The sequence below is a fragment of the Malurus melanocephalus genome, unplaced genomic scaffold (assembly GCF_030028575.1).
Source record: "Malurus melanocephalus ecotype Western Australia unplaced genomic scaffold, MMel_1.1 scaffold_87, whole genome shotgun sequence".
NCBI classification, from domain to species: Eukaryota; Metazoa; Chordata; class Aves; order Passeriformes; family Maluridae; genus Malurus; species Malurus melanocephalus.
Window position 1 is genome coordinate 22,082 of NW_026623319.1, and position 21,152 is coordinate 43,233.

Below are 21,152 nucleotides of genomic sequence, written 5' to 3' on the forward strand. Positions count from 1 at the left end.
GAAATGGCAGCCACGAGTTGCTCTCGGGCTCTGCTCTGCTTTTGCATGGTTCAAGAAGCACTTGGAGATTCCTGCAAGGTAGGAGATAACAGCAAGTGGAGCTAAAGGTAACAAGGAGSGCAGAGAGAAGCAACAGACAGATGGTTCCAGTTAGACAAAACATTTACTCCTCCTGCTGATGGCTAGAATGGTTGTTAAAAGGCAAGTGTGGGGATATGTCCTGTGAGATATGTTTACATCTGTTACATACACACTGACACTATTTTGCATTGGAATTATAAATTACAGAATGCCARATATTTACTACTGCATCTGCCTTCAGCTTCCAAATGAGGGAAGGGAGCRTAGGAAATCAGAAACCCATCAGAACTCTCCTTGGAGTTTGGAAAGCACAGGAGGGGAGTCACTAAACAACAAATTAAGACACAASTCAGGCGGAGAAGAGTGGAATGACACCCACTTACAGAATGAAAGGCACACATGCAGGGGGAAGCAGCACTACACAGATTTGGGAGCTGCAGGCACACCAGCAACTTTGGGCTGCTACAGAAAGCACAGAAATCTGTCAGCAGAACTTGTCTATTTAAAGTCAGAAAAAATCTTTGAATTATGTGAAGTGTTTCCATCATACCATAATAAATCCCCTGGCCCACAGCTACCTAGCAGCAAGGGAGAACTGCATTAGCAGGGCAGCAGCTGCCTGGGGAGCCTCAGGCACTGTAGTTTGTGTGCAGCTCTCAAGTGTCTCCTGTATCTGCTTGAGCCACACTTAAAGCAGAGGGTCCCAGGTGAAAGCTGCYCCAGCCATGAGCCACTGTCCCAAATCAGTGCTGTTTCTATCCCTGCAGCTGACAGCAGGGCAGGAGGTGACACAGACACCCTATAACTGAAAATAGRGAATATTTAATTGGTAGTAAGTCTGCTGATAAACCCCAGAATCAACAGCTTGTGATTCAAATCCCAAGTTCATCTATAATGGAAACAGTCAGATTGGGAAGCCTGTGTTTGATGCAGTGAAGTGAGCAATCTGGTGCTTCCAGTTTCCAAATTCCACATTGTCATATAATTTGTCCAGCAAAATCAGCACCTTGAAAGTACAAGCAATTCACACAAACATATCTTGGCATAATGTCTGCACAGTTCTTTTAAAAAACAGGCTTCTAATTACACAGTGTGTTTTAGCTTGTTGACTTTGGCAAGGAATCATTTCTCTTTTAGTACATTGGTTTAGAATAATAAGGTTTTTAMAGTTATATATTATTGGCAGGATAGAAAGCAACTTCTGTTAAACTGTCTACAATGCTGGCRTATTTATGGGTTCAAAGATACAAAGGAATTGAAATTCTAAAACACAAAATCATATGAAAAAGCAGAAGASTGAAACTACAGCTTGGATTCCCTGGGCAGAGGCTTCTGTATTTACTCTGCAGGGTTACCTCTGTAACAAGCAAGTTGGGTTTGAGCTGTTCATTATTTGTAAAACATCTTCCAATATTTGCAAAATGCTGTATGAAATGGTGCCAAAAAAAGCTGCTAACTTTCSGGGTTGAAATGCTGCCTTTTGCAACCAGAGGTCTTGCAACCAGTCAATGGCTGTTCTGCAGTTTTTGAAAGGGAGGATTTTGCAACAATGAACTAGACCACTGCTGCTGTGGGTCTGCCATCCCCATGCACAGCCACTGCTGATTACATGAGCTTTGAATGRGCTGACTGAACAACCTTCAAGAGAACCCTAATAGAGCAATGAAACAGAACATGAGAGACATGGTAAACTAATACCGCCTTAAACTTCATCCTGATTTCACAAAACACATAGTTCAAGAACCATCATATATAACTGGATAGAGAAAATTTTAGGAATCTATTACTGTTTGCATGACACATTTGTTGGCTTGGATGATGCCACTACTGATTTTTATTTGGAAACCTAAGTCTGTGYGTCCATATCAAATGGTGAGCTGATAATGTCAATTTTATTTAGTTCATTCATATAAATCTTCAACAACAAAACCACATTGCAGATTAGAAACCATTTTCAAATAGCAAAGAAGCAAGCATGATCATATCTTGAAAGTGTAATTATTTCAAGATAAGACATTTCTGACATTTATATATAGAGTAACARCATGGCTTTAACTGTGATTTTCTTGATGAAAATATCAAAAATACTTGGAAGAGCTTAATTTGYATAGTTTTCTTCAAAGAAACTTCTTTTTCTAGGGAGTTAGATTTATCGACCAGCAGGAAACAGCAGGATCACTGGCTGGCTCAAGCCTGTAATCTTTCTTGAGCAACCTGAAATGAAGTCAAAACAAGAAAAATTGTGATAACACAATCAGAAAGGCAGGGCTAGAATTGCCCTGATGTGCAGATGGCACCAGGAGTCAGAGGCCCATGGTGGGCAGAGCTGCACCTCAGCCCTCCCAGAACCTGCACACTCACAACATATCTTCACCACTACACAGACTGGCTAAAACCCACTGAAGTATAAAGCATGTTTGTCATGGTAAATCTAACTGAGGAAACAGCATCACTGTCCAGGAAAAGAATGCAAGCTGTACCCCCAGGATATGATTATTTCCCCTCAATGAAATAGGAGCCTTGAGTCTTAYAGCATCACTTAAGCAACAAATTCAGGCTGTTAGGAAAAAAATAAAGCAAAAGTTATTTATACCAAAGAGGTGTGYTCTTACCATAATCCCTCTGTTTAGTTTATTTTGATCTCCTGTATTTGCTGATAAAATACAACTCAAAGCACACACATCCCCCGTATCTGGTACCTGGAAACTTGGTGCTCGTATGCCCTCAGRAGTCTTTCCCCAGCTCTCTGATTGTTGTTGGAGTTATCCCCAAGTTGTGCTTTTGAATAAAATTGACCTAAGAAACAGACATACAAATTATTTAAAAACACAAACCAGCTGAGTGTTGCTGGTTTTTTAACCCAAATGGCAGCTCTAACACCAGGAGAGCAGCTCTTCATTTCAGAAAACAAAAAGATCACATTTAGATGCTCCATTAGTAAGTTTAAAAAATTCCTGTGTTTCAGCTGTGATCTCCTATTATCCTTAACATTCTCCACACGAAGGTTCAGGCTTGCTCTGATAGGTTTTCACAATTATTTATTTCTTGTGGTTTTTGGAATATGCAGCCTCTCAGTTTCCAAAATAACTTCAACTTTAGTCCCACCAGGATTTTTGGAGCCGAGACATTCAGGACCAGCTGGCTTTCATTTTCTAACCATGACTGTTTACAATTTTATGTCCATTATTAATGGTCTATTATTTGACATCAAATGAATTTGCTGAATTAATCATGTCATTCCACAGTACTGTTGAGGTTAAGCCCAACTATTATTTGTGTCTTATTTTAACRTCCTCTAAACCCATAATGGCCTACTTAGGGTTGTGAGTGGAAAAGCATTGTGTTATGTGTGTTGTGTTTCYAGGGTGAGACCTCCCCTCTTTGGGATTGCTGGGCAATAGAAGTTAAATCTCAAAAAAGAATAAATAAAACGCAAAGTTTCTTAAGAACTCCCGAACTCCTGAAACAAACCCCCGACTATTCTCACGTCAGGAGCTGAGTTACAAGACCATCCTCCTTTGCTGCACRCATCCACAATGATACACACCCAGAACTCCACTGACTTTGTCCGAAAAACGGTCGGTGTTCAGGAAATAGAGCCCAAGGAGAGTATCTGGAAACCTGACCAAGGAAACTTTTACTGTGACCRTATCAGGCAGTGACGCTGTAACACTCCTTTCCTTTTCAACTGACACTCTCAGCCTAGGAAGTAAATGATGAAATTATTTCCAAAAATGTGAAGAAAGAATATATATTTAACTAACTGACATTAATTAATCAAAAGAATTTAATTTTTGTCTCTTTGCARCTGCCTTTTACCTGATCTGTTTGTAGTTATTTTAAGCAGAAATGTTGAGTAGATTATTTTTTCTCTCAGTGCTGCACAACTGGTCTTGCAAATATACCAGAGAACAATTTTTTGCTGATGAATATACCTTATTATCCATAATGACAAGAAATGCTTGGATGGGAAAAAAATTCTCAGCATTTTAATGAGAAAAAAGGTAGACTAAAAATAATTCAATCTGTTTTATGAACAAGACAAATACTTTTTTCTTGGATAGTTCACAAGTTTTTCAGACCTTGCTGTCTGAAAGACCTTCTTCTTTTTCAGACCTTCTTCTGTCTCATTAATGTTACTGTGATCCCAGGTGAGCTTGCAGAAYACAAATGTCACTGCCATTTTGCTCCCTGCAGACAGGTTTGACAAAGCCACCCCTGAGTGCTGGTGTACACAGCACTGTGGGTGCAAGGGCTCTGGTGCTGTTTGAGGCAGGAGGATCATCCTGCTTGGTGAATTATACTGGAACATAAATCCAGCAAGTTTTTGGCTCTATTTGGATTACAACAATAATTGAAAGCAGTTGTTGTAGGACTTGTTATTGTCTAGAACTGCCTGTGAGGGAGCAGTGATGTGTGTCCTGTCTGCCCCAGGCCAGCAGTAGATCCTTGTGGAGACTTATTCCAGCAATATAAATAGGCTGGGGGAACCAGCTACACTCATCTCTTTCCTGGAGTAATGAAGRATCCTGATCWAATTACTCTAACAAATAAAGTCTGCTTTTAAACTATTCCTTCTCCTGCAGTGGGCATTTAGTTACAGACAGCTATTCCAACACTTTATGCCTGCCCATAAAAAATGTCATCYGCCCAGATGGGAGTTATTGCTCAAACTGAGGAGAAAGCAAGCCCCAGCCTGTGTGGAGCCAAGTGCTGTATAAAAAGGACAGTAAATGTCAAAGGCATCACTTGGCAGTGCTTGTTCTGCCCTGGAGGAACACAAAGAGCCTGCTGGTAGCCTGCTGGTGCCTGCTGGTGGCACCATGCTCTGCATAGCTGTAGCTCCTTTCCTTTGGAACATAAATACATGAACAGCAGGCTGGTGGTGCAGTTGTTCTGGCTCTTTTGACAGGCATAGAGAGAATTAAAATCAAACTTATTTTGTTCTCCATATTTGAAATGGGGGATTATGAAGATGTCCTGCTGCTACTCCCACTGAAATACCTGCTGGATAAGGACATTTGGAGCACTTACTTGGGGTAAATGGGAAAATGGAGGCCTGAATGAACCAAGATCTGACACATTCTCAAGTTTAGGAAAGGACAGGGAGATGTTTCTTACCCTTGGATGGTGGAGGAGGCTGACTTTGTCCATGACAGCTGAGTGCTCTTGTTATTGTGGCTTACAATGATCCCATGAGTGGAGACACGGATTTGCACGGGGGGATTCACATAGTTAATATCAAACTGCACAAAGTGATTCATTCCATCTCCAAGTTTCCCCATTACAGTGAGTCCTTTAATGCCATTGAGAGCAATTTGTCAGGTGATTGTTCTTTTAAGRTACAAGTGATCTTAATAAAGCTTTGTCATTGAAACAACTCCAGGGTCTTGAATCTGGTTTTGTGGGGCACAGTACCTTGGACTTCAGCTCCACATGCCCCAAGACTACAGTGGGGTCTCTAGAACCTGTTTAACCCCATACTTCTACCTCCTGCAGAGAGGTGTCTCTGTTCCATAATCAGAGCAGGTGCCTGGTGCCCAGGCCATGGCTTCTTGAGTACAGGACCACGGAAAAACTGCAGGGCATCCAGAGCATGCATCTTTCTGTTGGCACACAGGRACCATGAGGTTTGAAGTCTCTGTATCCTCCAAAGCCCCAAGGGCTGGCTAGGAGAAAACCCTAAGTACCAAGGATGCAACACCAGAAGGAGGACGTGACCCTCAACCAGAACTGTGAGAAATGCCCTCAGCTGTTGCACAATTAATACTGCCTAACAGAAAGGCAGAAGTAACCACAGCCTCTCTGGTCAGTGCAAGGTAGCAGGTATAAGATGGCTCTTTATGAGAGGGGGTGACTCCCAAAGACACCCACTGCACTCATAGAACAAGTACTTTCCTTGGTAGCAGGGGTAGAGTGGCTCACCTTGCTCTGGATCTGACAGCAGGTGGACAGAGGTTTGTGCACTTTTATCAATATTTAAGCAGATTCTCTCATTTTGTTTAGGTAGGTGYAAGAGAAATTGTGGATGTTCATTGGCTGAAAAGACAGAAGAACAATATCATCAACAGGAAAAAATCTAACCTGTGACCTTTGGAAAGGCACAGCAAAAATACTTTGCAAATTTATACCTAAAACATCAGTTATAGCTTTTATAGAATAGAATGATTAAAAACACAATAATAATTGTTGAAAAGCACACCRAAACACAGCACCTTGATATGAATGAAACCAACAGATTTTTAAATATTGAGTTTACTAAGGACAATGAACCCTTAAGAAAGCTGAGGCTGAAGATCTGTTGTACTGCATTTCATACATCCTTGAGTCAAAGAGGTTTTCTCATGGAACACAGGGATACTTTCTACTCAAGTGGAAAGAATTAGCCAAGATTTGCAAGAAGAGGTAAAAGATTCTCATAGTTGATGCAGTCAGACAAAGCATTACATTACAATTCTATTAATGATTGAAATGGGACTAGGATGTGTATCACTTACCAGTAGGTTGTGCTCTTAGGTGGTCTCTAAACCTGGAAACTAAAATACTTAAAATTAGTAAGAAGAGTTTAATTAAATATTTTTCTCTAAGTCAGCTAATTAACCAGGACAAATGCTGGACAGAAGACTTTTTAGCAAGCTCTTTACTGACTACTATGGAGAGCTTTGCCTAAGACAAAATGTCCAAAGGAGGAAAAAAGCAAAACATCCAGTGCCTATTTCCCTCAGGATGGACCATGGCATGAGGCCATGCTCAGGTGGAGCTGAGGATTTAGAGCTGTGCTTTCAAGGGTCACAGTGCAGTGTTGAATGCAGCACACCCAGCCCAACTCCTCTCACCCCCCCTGGCAGTGGTCACCTGCTGAAGATATCTTTCTGTTGCTGCCAGATTTGAACTCAGAGTGCCTTCGACCTGAAAGAAAAGGTTTTTCCCAATGTTTTGTTTCTTTGGGTTTATGCCTTGGATCTCCCTCTCCACCCTTTGAAACAGGGAATCTGTCCTGATTGTTGCTCACTGACTGTTCTGGATATCCCAGGATTGGTACATTAATTTTTTTTACATCCATTGATTATATATCCAAAAACATATATTTTACATCAATTTCTTTCAGCTTACTAACAGATACTTTTCCAGATCTTTCACATTTATTTTCAGGAGGTATAATATTTTTTATATTTCTGAAAGGAAACCAAGATTGTTTTCCAAAGTTTATAAAATATCTGTGGAATGAAATACATATAATGAAAACTAAATTGTGTATCTGGCAGGCATAGCCAATCAAAATGTATTTATTAAAGTAACGTTGCTATGACCTGTATATGAAATGAACTTTATAGAATTATTCTGAGTAAAAACAGAGGAGTACTTACCAGGAAGTGACGCACTCATCCCTCYATGAGCAACTGGAGAAAGAAAGGAGAGTATTTGTGTTTTAATCATGATGGCATCATATATCTTACAGGAGTGCTTCTGTTCAGGGAGTTTTCTGCTATTAAACTCCCCAGCACCACTTTGAAAGAGGTAATCTCTAAAAACAGGGCAGCATTATTATTCAAACAAATGCTATTTCCAGAAAGAGAGGGGAAAAAATACCTATATCATCCTCAGAAGGCATTCTTGAGCGGAATTTCTTGAAAGATGCTTCACAAATGGTAGGAAGAAGCAGAAAGCATCATTAATACTATTCACTTGAAGAACTACTTTTCCTCAAAAGCATAGATGATTTTGACTTTTGAGACTTTCTCAATGGAAGATTTTCTCCCTTTGACCCTGTTATCCCTCCAAACCCTGCACAGACTGGGGCAGGCATTGCTTACAATTTACTTCACACATTTTTCCAAATCTCAGATACTTCCCTCTCTAGAACAACCACCATGAACTGGGTTTTTTGTTTYGTTGGGKTTTTTTYCATTGGAGACTATGAAAATATGCTATTGGAAAAGTAGAAAACATTTACCTCCCGCTGGAAGACTGCTGGGCTTCTCATTGTCTGTCAAGAGGAAGAGGGACAAATCAGTGTCATACAGTCAATACTGAATTAATTTACCCATGGGCAAACCAGCAAACTGGGACACAGGCTTAAGTGATGAGGTTTGCTGGGTTAAAGGATGGGTGGGTAGAGCACTTGCAAAACTCTGAGGCCAGATTTTYCCCCCCTGCATTCTTTTTTTCCACTTAAATGCTACAGAGAAAAGTATGGAACTCTTTTGCATTGTCAGGAAAGTAACAGTAACAGCTATTAGACAGCCTTTAGTTAATATTTAAACAAACTATTTTCCRTTTCAATAGTAGTGCTTGTTTCATCACTTCACCTTTCAAAAAAATCCTGCGTGTTTTATTTTGAAAGGAAGCTAATCCCTTAACTCCTGCCTCTGGTTTGCATCTCTATCAAATGAAGCTAAGTGGAAGTCAACAACAATTAATCAAGAGCAGAGTGTTTCAGGGGGCTGTTTTTACCAGCCTCGGTGGGTTTGTTTGCCAGCTCCTCCTGCTCCTGGTCAGMGGGTTTGGTGACCACCATGGAAGTGAGGGGTGTGACAAAGCTGTACCGCAGGGACAGATCCAAGGCTTGGGCCTCCAGGGCCTTCTGGTCCTCTTCTTGGGCTGAAATACTAAAGTCTGTGTTAATGATGAAGAAACAACATGTAGAGACTATGGACAAGTTGTCTTCAGATTCCTTTACATATTAGTTTTGTCTTCACAGGTATTTTTTATTATGGAAGGGTCAGTAGTCTTATGGGGATAACTCAGCTGTTCATGTGGCTGAAATTATGGAAATGCTTAATTCTTTGCAACACTGAAGCMTATGTATGGTTTAAATACATAAAAATAATAGAGACATGATCTATGAAATATCTTCATAGACCCAATATGTATGGATGTACTTACGTTATGCTCCCTAGCTATTGCCATTTCCTTATCTACAGAAAATTTCTGGGTGTGCAAGAACAGGTCAACACAATCCATACAATTGAAATCCATTTCATAGTAATGTCATGGTGAATGTTTTACATTATGTTTTCATATATATATAAAATTGAATCTTGTAGTGTTATCATAAASCAAAAGGCACTTCATGGTCATCATACAATAATGTAGTATTTTCTCAGTTTCTTATGTTTCTTACACTTTCTGGAGAAGTATATTTCTGTATCTTTGTATTTTCTGATCATATAATTTGTGAATAAGGAATTTGTGGTTTAAGAGTTAGAAATTTGTTACACAAAGCATTAAAATAGCTTACGCTTTTTCCAGAAGCTGCTGAATGGTTAAGTAAGCCCACAGTCTCTCTATGAAATTCCCAAAGATGTATCTTTGATTTTGGAAAACTTGCTCCTTCTCTTTGATATTTGCTTCTTCTTTAAGAGTCAAGTCACTCATGTGCTGAAGTGGGAGAAAACTGATCATCAAAAAAAGCTCCAGACTTCATTTATAGTCACATTATTAGACTTAGAAGAGTATCTTTCAGTACCAATTGTCYTTCAATTTTGTTTTTTCCTATTGGAAAATGCAACTCCTAACTATYTAAGCACATATATTTTAGATATCTCTTTCTGGACTTGAAACTATGATGAAAAAAAGGAGGTAATTAAATTTTTCTATTGCAACATTTTTGAGATGAATAATTGAGATTTTCTGCTTCATTGTAACTATACAAACCTAAAAGTGCTTAAAAGGCCAAAATATTATGGGTTTTGTAGAATTAAAATTGCTGTTTGGTCATTTGTGGATATTCTTCAAGGCTTTTCTTTTGTAGCAAGTTCAAGAGAGGGTAATTTTAGGGAATTATTTKGGAGTTCAAACAATGGGAAGATAACTGAATGCCCAAATATAAAGAACATATGCTGAACACAAAATGCTTCTTGAAGCCTCCTATTGTGCCACAAAAGACAGAAGGAAGAGATATTTTCACAGCTAGTACACTAAATACTTACTGACTGAGCTTTAATTTCTACTGGCAAAAGATCCAGCTCACTGCTAATTTTTCCAGACACTATAATTTCAGATCCTTCAAAAAACAGCTTGAAATTGTTCTTGGTTAATCCTTCAATGGCATTTTCTGGATACTGCATTTCAATTTGCATTAATATTGGGGTAGCCACTTCTTGATAAAAGCCCTAAAAATAAGCAGTAAGACAGAGAACACACATAAATGACAGCAAAATTGTGCAAAGCAGTATGTTAAGTGTCTATAAACCCCTTAAAAAGCTTTTTCTTTAGTAGTGCAAGACTACTGCAAACTCAGAAATTGTCCACTTCACCTGCAGTACAGAAATGTGTGAATTTCCCAGTTTGTCTGAATGCAGCTGATTTGAGGACTTCAACTTTGAGTAAAGGATGCATGGAGGGTACAAACCCTCAGATATCCCAAAACTGCCTTCCTCCCTCCATAATTTACAAGTTAAAATCAAGCCCAACATTTAATTTCAGCAAATCTGTGATTTTGCTGCTAGGACTAGGCACAAGCTGAAGCTGATAGATGGCTTTTCTGGCACATGCCTTACTCCTGACCTGGAGCTGCAAGGCTGCATCAGCATTTTCATATATACGCCGTGCTATTCCCCCATTGCTGAGGGCCATTTTCTCCAGGAATTTATAACTGACATCAAACCCGAAGCCAAGACAGAATAGAGCATATTTCCCATTKATTGCTTTCTGAATGTTTTCTTGAATTACTTCCACATTTCTCTCACCTGTAATTGAAACAAAARCATACCATTGTGAGTTTGGGTGTTTTCAAGTGCAAAAAGACTGCAGCAGGTTAATGGAAAATTCTGCCTAAAGTTTTTAAAAATAATTCAGAGTAAAATACTAAAGAGATATGGGATAGAATGCTGGTAATTGAATTGGAGATGAAAGCAGCACTCTGCACATTGAGTGCCAGAACGTGATTCTCCCCYTTAATGACTTTTACTAGGTTCTACTGATGTTGTCATGGCTAAGTGCAAAATATTTTATAGGATTACAGGGCCAGAGGAGGTTTTTAGTACAGAAGGGACAYACACTACAAGTTAACAACATGAGGGATGGATACACTTCATCAAGCATTCAAAAGACAAGTACCATCCATAAAAATTATGTGTGTCAATTCAGAAAAGAATGGATTGGTTAATGGTGCAGTTCCAACAAACTGCCAATGAACTCAGTCACGCTTCTCTCCCAGTTCCTTTGTGTGACAGAGGCAAGAGATTTTCACACCATCATCTTACTCCATTTGAAGAGCTGCTGATGGCCCTGTGTGGAGAGCTTCTCCATCAGCATTTCCAGGCAGAAACTGTTATTTCCTGTAATAATATCATGGGAGCATCTCAGATTATTCCCTTTCAGCTGCTTTGCCAAGGAAGGTAGCGTATGCAATAATGCCTGACACTCCATCCTGGATTTCCAACTGCCGGATCTGGGGAGCGCTGSAGACTCACCGTGGTTGTGCTGGAGAGGCAGCACTGTGAGCTGAATTTTATTTAAAAACCCAAACAAAATAAACAAACCCCAATGYAGAATGGGTCACACAATCCAAAAGGCAGATTGATCTTATTAGAGAGCTTATAGAAGAATTAAAATTGCTGGCCTTGGAGTGATGCTGATGCCACAGAAAACTGAGACAAATCCCTGCTCAGAACRAGGAATTTAGTGCCACTGCATTGAGAGTTATTTCACACTATATTTCCATCTCAGTCAGTCCTTTGGTTTRTGCTGTCACAGCTGATCACTAATTCAGACGTGGACAAGAATTCAAATCAAGAAGCACCTTGAAAATACCTCAAGTTTGAGGCAAGGAAGGTGAAGAAACACAAGCAATACCACTCAAATGGGACTGTACATAGTATCTGCAAAACATCCATGTGCTGTTTCTAGATATTTTATTTTTGTATTTTGGTTGTRCCTGGAGTATGTCCAAGTCCCTTGAGTTTATAAAATGGGAAGCCAATGGTATGCAGCAAAACAATTCCCAGCTAAAGGATGTGAAGTCACAGGCAGGCAGGCYTTGCCATCACTCCTTACTGCCCTTGGCAGAGCCTTCTCATAATCACCCTCTCCAGATCYAGCAGTAGCTCAGCCTGCATATTCCAAAGCTATTCTGAAACACACACTAGGTCTATCAGCATAGGGATGAAAGCGTAAAAGTTAAAAAAACCCAGAAGAGAGAGAACTGAGGGTAGTGTTCACTCACCAGAAGTAGGCTGGCCATCTGTCAGCAAAATAATCATGGAGACACTGCGCTCTGGCAGCCCCTCATCTTTGTCCAGTGTGCTCACAGCAGCCAGCAGRGCACCATTGATATCTGTGCCTGTAATGAGAATACAGGCATCACACACCCAAAYAAGATAATCATCTGGAGATTGCTGCCCTTCATCTGCAGAGGCCTTGCAGAGTTGTTTAAAGTTGTCTGCAACTCTATCCTTACTTTATCCAAAGTAATCCTTCCAAGAGAGGAGGATTTAGGGACTTAGCCTACTGGACTTAATTACGGGGTATTTTATTGCAATTGCAGTGCTGGAGTATTCCTTTGGGAGCATTTTCCACACATATATCATGGGAAATACAAACATGTCTCGAGTCATTAGAAAGTGCTTAAGTAAACACACTGTCATCTGTTAACCTATATTTAAGAAACATTTCCTTGCCTTATACAAGAAGTCAGAGAAATGAGCTGAGCACATGTGGGTTTATTGGTGTTAGTGCCTGGGGTAAGGGAACTTACRTTARCACTGACAATATAACAGTATGGGAKACAGAGCCCTTGAGACAAGCTTAGAATTAAACARTAACACCAAGCACACTGACTGATGCAGTAACTGAAAAGCCACATGTCTGTTTACCTGTTCTGTTTCTGTGGCATGGTTTGCTTACAATGGAATATAAATCCAGATGTGGTTTTTGTTTTTACAAGGGGACCTTTGATTAAAAACAATCAGGAAATTGCTGTCAAATGTGGAGTGAGTTGCCATTCTTCTGTAGAAGAAAACACACTATCAGGGAATCTTCCCATTATTTCTGTGATAAAAACTGGAAACAAAACTTTGTGGCTTGTATGGTTCATAGATGTGATGCAAGCATCTTTTACATATATCTATAGCTATCTCATAATGTAGTCACCAGTCTGTCTACTCACAAGCTTTCTTTTCCACTCATTACTTGTAAGTATTAAAAACTGTCTGATTTGCTTGGTAGCTCTGCGGCACTATATAACTAATAAAATAAACTATTTTCTAAGCAATTCATTCCATTGGGTGCATATTTGTGGTTACAAGCATGTGTACCTCCCCTGGCAGTTAGAGTCTGCACGAATGCTGCAGCACTGGCCACATTCTCCTCAGTGGCTGGCAGCAAAGAGCTCTTCCACTCCACCACTTTGTTGCTGAAGGTGATAAAGTTGAAATGATCTTCTGGGCGGAGATCCTGCAAAATCTTCAACAGGGCATCCCTTGTCTGTTCCAAGGAGAAGAGAACCACTTTATTATTCCTACTTCTTTGCCAGAACTGGGATTGAAACTGCAGGGTAATAATGGAGTTCTCTGCAGTGCTGTTCCAGATGCAGCCCAACGCCTTTATTAAGCCCTAATGGTATGTTTTAGGTTGAGACCATCACAAATGGCCAATTCACTTAACTTACAGGCTCAAACCCCCACGGATGAGGGCTATAGGGGGCTTGTCTGCTCTCAAAGCAGAGATACATACAGAGTCATCAATAAATGTAAAACAGATAAATTAACTCTTCAAGCTTCATTAAAGAAAAGAAAAAGCAAAGTATTTTGCAACTATGAAGCCAGAAAGTAGTCTCTGCGTCAGTGTTTGGTAGCTGGGAGAACAGCTGTGCCAGTCAGGTGTTGCTCTTCACTAGCTTCAATCTGTGCATATGTATTTTCAAGCATTTTGGTACATCTGAACATTTTGCTGTGTACAAAACCAGTGTGTGTTTCAAATGAGAAATTCCCAGTTGCTTCCTTGGAAGGCTGGGGTGCCTGTTACGGCTGCTAACAGAGGTCATGCTTTGACAGAAGTTACCTGTTCAATTTTTCTGCCTGTCATGGAGCCACTTCGGTCTATAACAAAGATGACATTTTTGGGAAATACTGGCATTTCTTGGGGTGCAAAGTAATGCACAAAATATCCATTGACAATCTGAAATACAGAATGGGAAATCACCTATAAAAGTACACCTAAAGTATTAAAGAATAAATCTTAACATTTTGGCATGGCAAGAAGTGGGATGCATGCTCAACATTCTACTCTTCTCRATAAGCCCAAATCAAAACATTTAAATTAAAGAAATTAAAATGTATTTCCTAGCTAGAAGCAWGACTGTCTGTAGAGAGAAAATTATAAGAGAGCAGCATGCATACATACATATATATGAGACACCCGAGTTCCATATGTGTGATTTATGCATATATCATCATCGTATACYACATTACCCCTTTATCATTACCTATGAGCACATCTCTGCTGAATGACTGTGGCTGCCACCTTTTAGCACACCCGTGTATACTTCTTTAGTGAAATGTTATGGAAAATACTCTATTTTATTCCCTAGARTATTCATCAGTTCATAAATATTTCTTAAGTTCCTGCTGTATGTAGTTATGCCTCAGTTATCACAAATACACCAGAAGACCAAGCATCATTTTAATATTTTTTGAGTTATATAAATCACATTCCTGTAAACTTCATTTACGAGAAATGACAAATATAGTTTAGAGGAGTCAAAATAATAGTTAAAAAAAGAGTGCAAAGGCGCATCTATGAAATGCCAATATAGATTTGGTATTTGAATAAAATTTGAAATATTATTTCTCCTGAGTGATCCGTTTTTGCAACATATCTGGTGTCTCTGGGGATTTACCAAGTGCCTTCAGTTCCTGCTGACCCTGGATTAACAGAAAATGCTTTTCCTGTTATTCTTGGTGTTTCAACGCAAATGTTGCCATTTTGCTGATTGCACTTCACATTCAGACTTATCTGTGATTTGAAAGCATTTTCATTTCTATTTGATTTTTACCTGTATATCACCTGCAGTGGCATCTCTCTTAACATCGTAACGCACAACAAAATCACCATTGAGGAGTGTCTCATCGAGTTCAGAATTTATCTTCTGCTGATCTAAAGTTGGCTTAAATAAAATATGAGCCTGAAAGCAACCAGAAGAAAAGATTTAAAGTGATATAACTTAGAGCTGCCACTGGCAGTAACCTCTGGCAGCGGCTGCTTTACCTTGGTTTCATTCTGCACTTTGGTGAGTGCCTCTGTTAACTCGTTTGTCATGAATGTGCTGTCTGTCTCCAAGAAGTGAATGCCTTGGGGCTCAAAGATGTGCACATCGATCTGACAGTGGAGAAGAAATCAGCATCAGCATCTCAGAGGGAACATGGCTGTGCCCAAAAACCAAGGCACTGCTCCCTGCCCAGCTCACCTGGAAGTGCTTAACCAGCTGTTTGGGGTGGACCTTGATGAGCAGCTCATACTTCCCCAGCTGCCGCTTCAGCAGCTCCTCATAGGTCAGCTCAAAAGTGACTTTGCTGGCGGCTGCAATGCTGACAGACACGTGGAACTTCTCCAGCTTTCTGTCTGTAATTCTAGCAGGGGAAGAACAAGGATTTACCTCTTGCAGGAAAGGTTTCCTTGCAGTGGCCAGAGTTTATGAAGCGTGCAAAATAATGGCCAAAGGGCTATATGGGATAAATTAAAAAAAAAAAAAGTAGTAGTAAATGCTGTTCATCACAGAGAAGATTTTTTGCATTGCAGGTGCTATTGTGTCCATCACATATGTTACACTGATGTGCCATCAGTGTTTGCAAGCTGGGAAATGGAGGAGACACCCTTGCATGCCTCAGACTGAATTCCTGTGAAGCACAGATTAAATGAGCCCTGAAACTGTGATATCTGCTCAAGTGCCATGGTCCTCTTGCCTGTGAGGAAGCAGATTCTGAGCATCATCACAATGTGGCAAGGTGCTCTTGTGTGACAGGGAGCCAGGCTGGATGGAGCTCTAAGCAACCTGATATAGTGAAATGTGGCCCTGCTCACAGTAAGGGGTTTGGAACTAGACGATCTTTGAGGTCCCTTGACCCTCAGAGTAGCTCAATCCGACAGAACATGGTGCTAAAACCCCAAGGTTGTGGGTTCAATCTCTGTATGGACTATTCACTTAAAAATTAGACTTGATGGTCATTGTGGGTCCCTTACAAGAACATTCTGTGATCTGTGATTCAGTGATTCTATGACAGCAAGTCCCAGGACAATGCTAAGCAGGGACGCTTCCCACTAGAGCCCATTGCAAGATCACATATAGATCATATATATGTGAATATATATATGTAAAAAATTATAGTGTGTATATATATATATATATATATATATATATATATATATATACACACGCACTGTCCCTCCCACCAAGAACCCAAGACCGATTTTCATATGTTTCCACTGAAATGTGCCTGTCTCTAGGGTTTAATCTTCCCCCAGCTAAACAGGAAGCCAAGGAGGGGTGTTGGGGTAGCCTCACTCAGAATGGTAACGTACTTGACGAGGCCGGCGCTCTGCCCTTGGGAGACTGCCCTGTCATATGCATTTTGAGCAGCAGCTTTCTCCTTTATTATTCCTGGGTATACTTGACCATCGAYGGACCTGTTTGGTTTCCATAAAAATTAATTCATATTAGAAAGAATGCACTGGGGAAAGAAACTWAATGAAAATTTCTTTGTGGCTCTCAGGGCATGAGCAGAGGACACTGTTTGGCTCCCARATCCCTCCCCACCCAGGAGGATGCCAGGAACCACCACCACAACACAACCCTTTGTCCTTGCAGAGTCTTGAGGAGGTTGGAAGAACAGAAACACCACCACTAAGCACATCTGTCACCTACCCTGTACAGCAGGCAGCTTGACCCTGGGTGCCTCTTTTCTATTTGGCTGCCAACTACTTTGCCCCACAGATCATTTTTGCAGAGGACCCTCTKTGTACTCTTTGCCCAGCAGCTCCCGAGCACAAAGATGAAACCCCCCCATAGCTGCCTCCTTCACCCTGCAGGTAAGGACTGGTCCTACATGGAGAAGTTGGTAATGAAGGCTGTCTTGGGTAACTCCACTTCAAAGGTGGCCTCTCGGGATTCATTGGCTCGGTTGACAATTCTGCTGGTGATGACAGTGTGAGCAAATCGTGATGTGACCTTGCAGTCCACATGGAGGCTGTATATTTGAACAGAAGGCTGGAAGAAAAATAGACTGAGACAGAAACACCCAGGGTTTGCTCCCAAGCAGTCTTTACCTGGATGATGCTATTGGAAAAGTCAGATGAAGGAATTAATTGTTAGAAAGCCTGGCTGGAACTGGGGAGGGATTGCTCTGGAYCMATCTGTTAATTCCCATCKCTGCAGCCACAACCACTGCCCCAKGCAAAAYCTGCAGCTACATCTGCACTTTGCTGCTGCACAGAAGCTTCTGTTGAATCTTTTTCTCTCCTTGGGGTACAGTGAAGCTGCTGCTGCATCACGCCAGTGTATTGCCCAAGATTTATGTGAGGAACATCAGGAACCTCTTTAAGCCTGACCCAGGGAAAGGCCCTGTTTTTTGTGTGACTGTTTATTTGCTCTCCATGCTGTTGACTTTGCTGTCCATTTTGCAGCTTGATACTTTGTGTCCCACACAATGTTCAGCAGGTTTGAAACCCTGCATGGGCCTCCCAGCCCCTCACTGGTTGCACAAGAAGAGATGCCCTTTGAGCACTCATGTTTCTCCTGGTCTCAGTCTTTCAGGGCYCTTGATGCCCAAAGGACGAGGGCACCATCCTGGAGCTTCCCAGGAACACCCCAGAGGGTGGCTGGACTGAGAGTTGCCTGCCGCATCTGCCTCCATAAACACCTCTTTTGCATTTGGGATGTCTCTTTARAGGTCCTACCAATATTTCAGCATTGGCACTAAGGTTGATCTCGGCATCAMCAGCCTCACAACGATCCAATAGTTGATTAAAACATAGAACTCAGCATCAGAGAAAATCATTGYACTTCTATTTTTACTTTTCCAACCACAAAGTCTTTTCAATGGCTAATTGATTTTTAGCTATTTTGATAATTAATCTCCTATATTTTGCTTGCTGATTAATAGCATCCAGTGGCCTCTTCTCAGTTAGCACACTGGCTGAAATTCAGAACTTTACCCAAGCTAAACATGGCCATTCAATGATTCTGTYTTTTCCATCACATATATATTATTAAACATTCACCAGAAACCCCCTGGCACTGTGAGAGTCCTTGCTTGGTCTTGTGTCAACGTCCAAACCTCATTCGGTGGCCAAGACAGAGCTACTGATCTTTCAAATTTGATATCTTACATCCCTGAGGAAAAGCATGGTCAGACACATCTGCAAATGCCTCATGCTATATTTGTACTATAACACCCCAAACAAMCAACCAAAAARACCTTAAAATAACCCAAAACTCTAAAATCTCAACACAATCCACCGAGGGCTCCCCAGGTGGTTGCTGCTTGAAGAGTTACCTGCATTACCGGGCCAATTCGCGATACCACTGCATCACCAAATGAGCAAATGAGATATTGATTAGAAAAATATAGCAAATACCTTCTGAGCAAGAGTTTCTGCTAAMACTATGAGTGAAGAAGTGACCATCAATGCAAGCAATGTTCTCTGCTCCATTTTGGAAAAAACAGATGAAATTTCAAATGAAATCTCTATTTATCTTAATCAGTTAATGAGTAACTTCTACGTGATATCCCCAGGTACACTTTGAAGAGACCCAGAAATTTAATATTTACCCATTAAACATAGGTAAAACTCAGACTTGGCTAATGCTTTTTTTTCCAACAGATCTTCRCTGTTACACATTAGAGTTTTCATGACAAAATTAAGAGACCCCCTTTTTTTTAAGATTACATCTCACTGTGTCATGTGAAATCTCTTGGGCAGATGACTTGGTCTGTGCAACAAGCTGCAGGAATCTTTACCATATTCCACAGAATAATTTGGAAGGGTACATCCTTAACATTACTGCAAGCACTTCAGAGAATTGGAGATTCCAGGACAGGCAACATTCACATGAGATATTACAGCTGGTRGCTTTCTCAACCTTTGTGCCTCCCTGGCCTATGAGAAGTACAGAACAGCACTTGTGAAATACCCCCTTTAGCTTCCTCTGACAAGCCATGATCCTTGCTAAGYAATACCATTCATTGTCACAAATTAACACAAAGATACTGTGGAAAAACAAGCATTTGTGTTTGTTTAATGTTTTTTCTACAGACAAAGTGTCCATGTGGAGAGCAAGCTTCTAGTGGCCTCAGWGTTGCAAGCAGACGCTAAAGCAGAGCTCAATAATTTATTACTTACCAGACATCTACCAGTTCACTACAAAGAATGTGCTAAACATAGCCTAGTCTTACAAGGCTTGTRCTTTTAAGTAACTGTTTTAAAAAATAAACTTCATTCCTCCCAGACAGACTGTTTATGCCACTTGCAAATACCATATCCTTTATAGCTGGACATGTAAATATATATATATTTTAAAAGCCAAAAAATTTAACTGCTGTACATTTGRTTAACTGCTGTACAACTAATGTAATGCTTTAATCCCTTAAAATACGCAGGATTAGACACTTAGTGGCCTAAGAGCTGCAAGAGCCAAAGCTTTAGCTTTAATTAAGTAGATCTGTCACCACTTTTCCAATGCCCACATGTAAAATCACATGGATGTTAAAGTGCTACTTTCACTGCAGAGATTTAGGCTGCATTGTCAGCTCTGCCCCTCACATTTTTCAGATGAGGTCCACATTAAAAGACAGAAAAACTAAAAAAGATCCCCAGTCCTTATTGTCACAATCACAAGTGATGGAACCTGATAATATCCTGGAAATAGAGCTGTTTGCCAAATCCCATGTTTCTGGCAGATACCTTCCTTGGCTTCCCTGTYGAATCTGTGTGGGACACAAGAGGTTTCTGCGCTTTGCTAAATTGGCACCAACATAACCAAAGCAGGGCTGAACTATAGCCCTCCGTCCTGTTACCCTGCCTGCAAACCTGCAGGCCAGACCCTTGTATTGCACAAAAGAAAGCAACGTTTTGCCCCATTTGTCCCTCTCCACCATTTTTGTAATTATTGTACAACMTTCTGCCAACTTCTCATCACAGGTTAATTAAGGAGGGTTTGTTAAACTCCTTGCACATTGGAGTGCAAGGGCAGCTCCAATGTCATCAGGGCAGGGATTTTTTCCACCGTGACGTTTTTCATGCTTTGGAAGGATCTTGCAAAAGGCACTGCCAAGGTATCTGTGATGAGCCCAGGTCCCATGGAAAAATTGTCTAAAGCGAGGAGGCAGGACCTGGGCTGCAAATAATAATATTTTAAAATGAAAAAAAGGACAAGGCAAGGCACCAGCAACATCTTAAGGAAGCCTTTCCCTTAAAGCCAAAAGATTTGCTGCTGCTTTATGTGAGCTCCTTTCCACAACCTCTCTGGGATTTGCGTGGGCATCGTCACATTTTATCTGTCAAGTGTTTGGGGCACAAAAGGCAAATATGATACATTTCATGGTGCACAGAGAACTTTGGKATCACTGTTACCTCTTAATCAGGTATAGACTGTGTAAAATTAAAGTAATTCCTTACATAAAKGTGGCACCCACTTTACCACCCCCCACCTTACCACCCCCGGATGTGCTGTAGAGACTCAGAAGCGTGTGGAAAGCATGGCAGGTGCTCACAGAGGTTCCTCTGTGTTTGAGCACAAATATCCAGTATCCAGCTGAGGRAAAACATGTCAGGTTTGGAGGAAAACAGGTTTGATGCTCAACGCAACAAATCAAGAAGTAAACAGTGTTGAAAAACCCAGCTGCCCCTCAGAGCAGGCCCGTGTTGTACAAAGACACTCACTGGGTTCTCATCTCCAAGGTCAGGCAGGACATGGTGGTTGGATCTGTCACCCACTTGTCACTCAAGCCAGGGGGACATGAGGAAAAAGTCACTGGGGAGAGAACTGAAATCCCTCCCTCGGTGGTGGGGCACTCTGAGGACCCAGCCTCTGCCTTCCCAGCTGAGCTGCATGAGGGGAAATTATAACATTG

The 21,152-nt window shown here is 40.9% G+C and overlaps 1 protein-coding gene across 2 annotated transcripts; it reads right to left on the reverse strand.

Annotated features, from left to right (window-relative positions):
- Window positions 1-1,892: 1,892 nt before the first annotated feature.
- ITIH4 (inter-alpha-trypsin inhibitor heavy chain 4) lies at window positions 1,893-18,755 on the reverse strand. 2 transcript variants are annotated; one of them, XM_057367977.1, is made up of 23 exons: window positions 18,658-18,755; window positions 17,127-17,287; window positions 16,603-16,707; window positions 15,491-15,653; window positions 15,292-15,402; window positions 15,080-15,208; window positions 14,086-14,202; window positions 13,341-13,509; window positions 12,251-12,367; window positions 10,591-10,772; window positions 10,014-10,196; window positions 9,323-9,462; window positions 8,536-8,690; window positions 8,036-8,068; window positions 7,672-7,719; window positions 7,449-7,481; window positions 6,937-6,990; window positions 6,579-6,617; window positions 6,007-6,120; window positions 5,203-5,377; window positions 3,629-3,783; window positions 2,781-2,877; window positions 1,893-2,295 (listed from the first exon to the last, which is right to left on the reverse strand). In XM_057367977.1, the coding sequence occupies exons 1-23, from the start codon at window positions 18,730-18,732 to the stop codon at window positions 2,217-2,219; spliced, it is 2,634 nt and encodes an 877-aa protein (XP_057223960.1). In that variant the 5' UTR covers window positions 18,733-18,755; the 3' UTR covers window positions 1,893-2,216. The 2 variants fall into 2 exon arrangements, with proteins under 2 accessions (XP_057223960.1, XP_057223962.1); XM_057367979.1 differs by lacking the exon at window positions 6,937-6,990.
- Window positions 18,756-21,152: the final 2,397 nt, after the last annotated feature.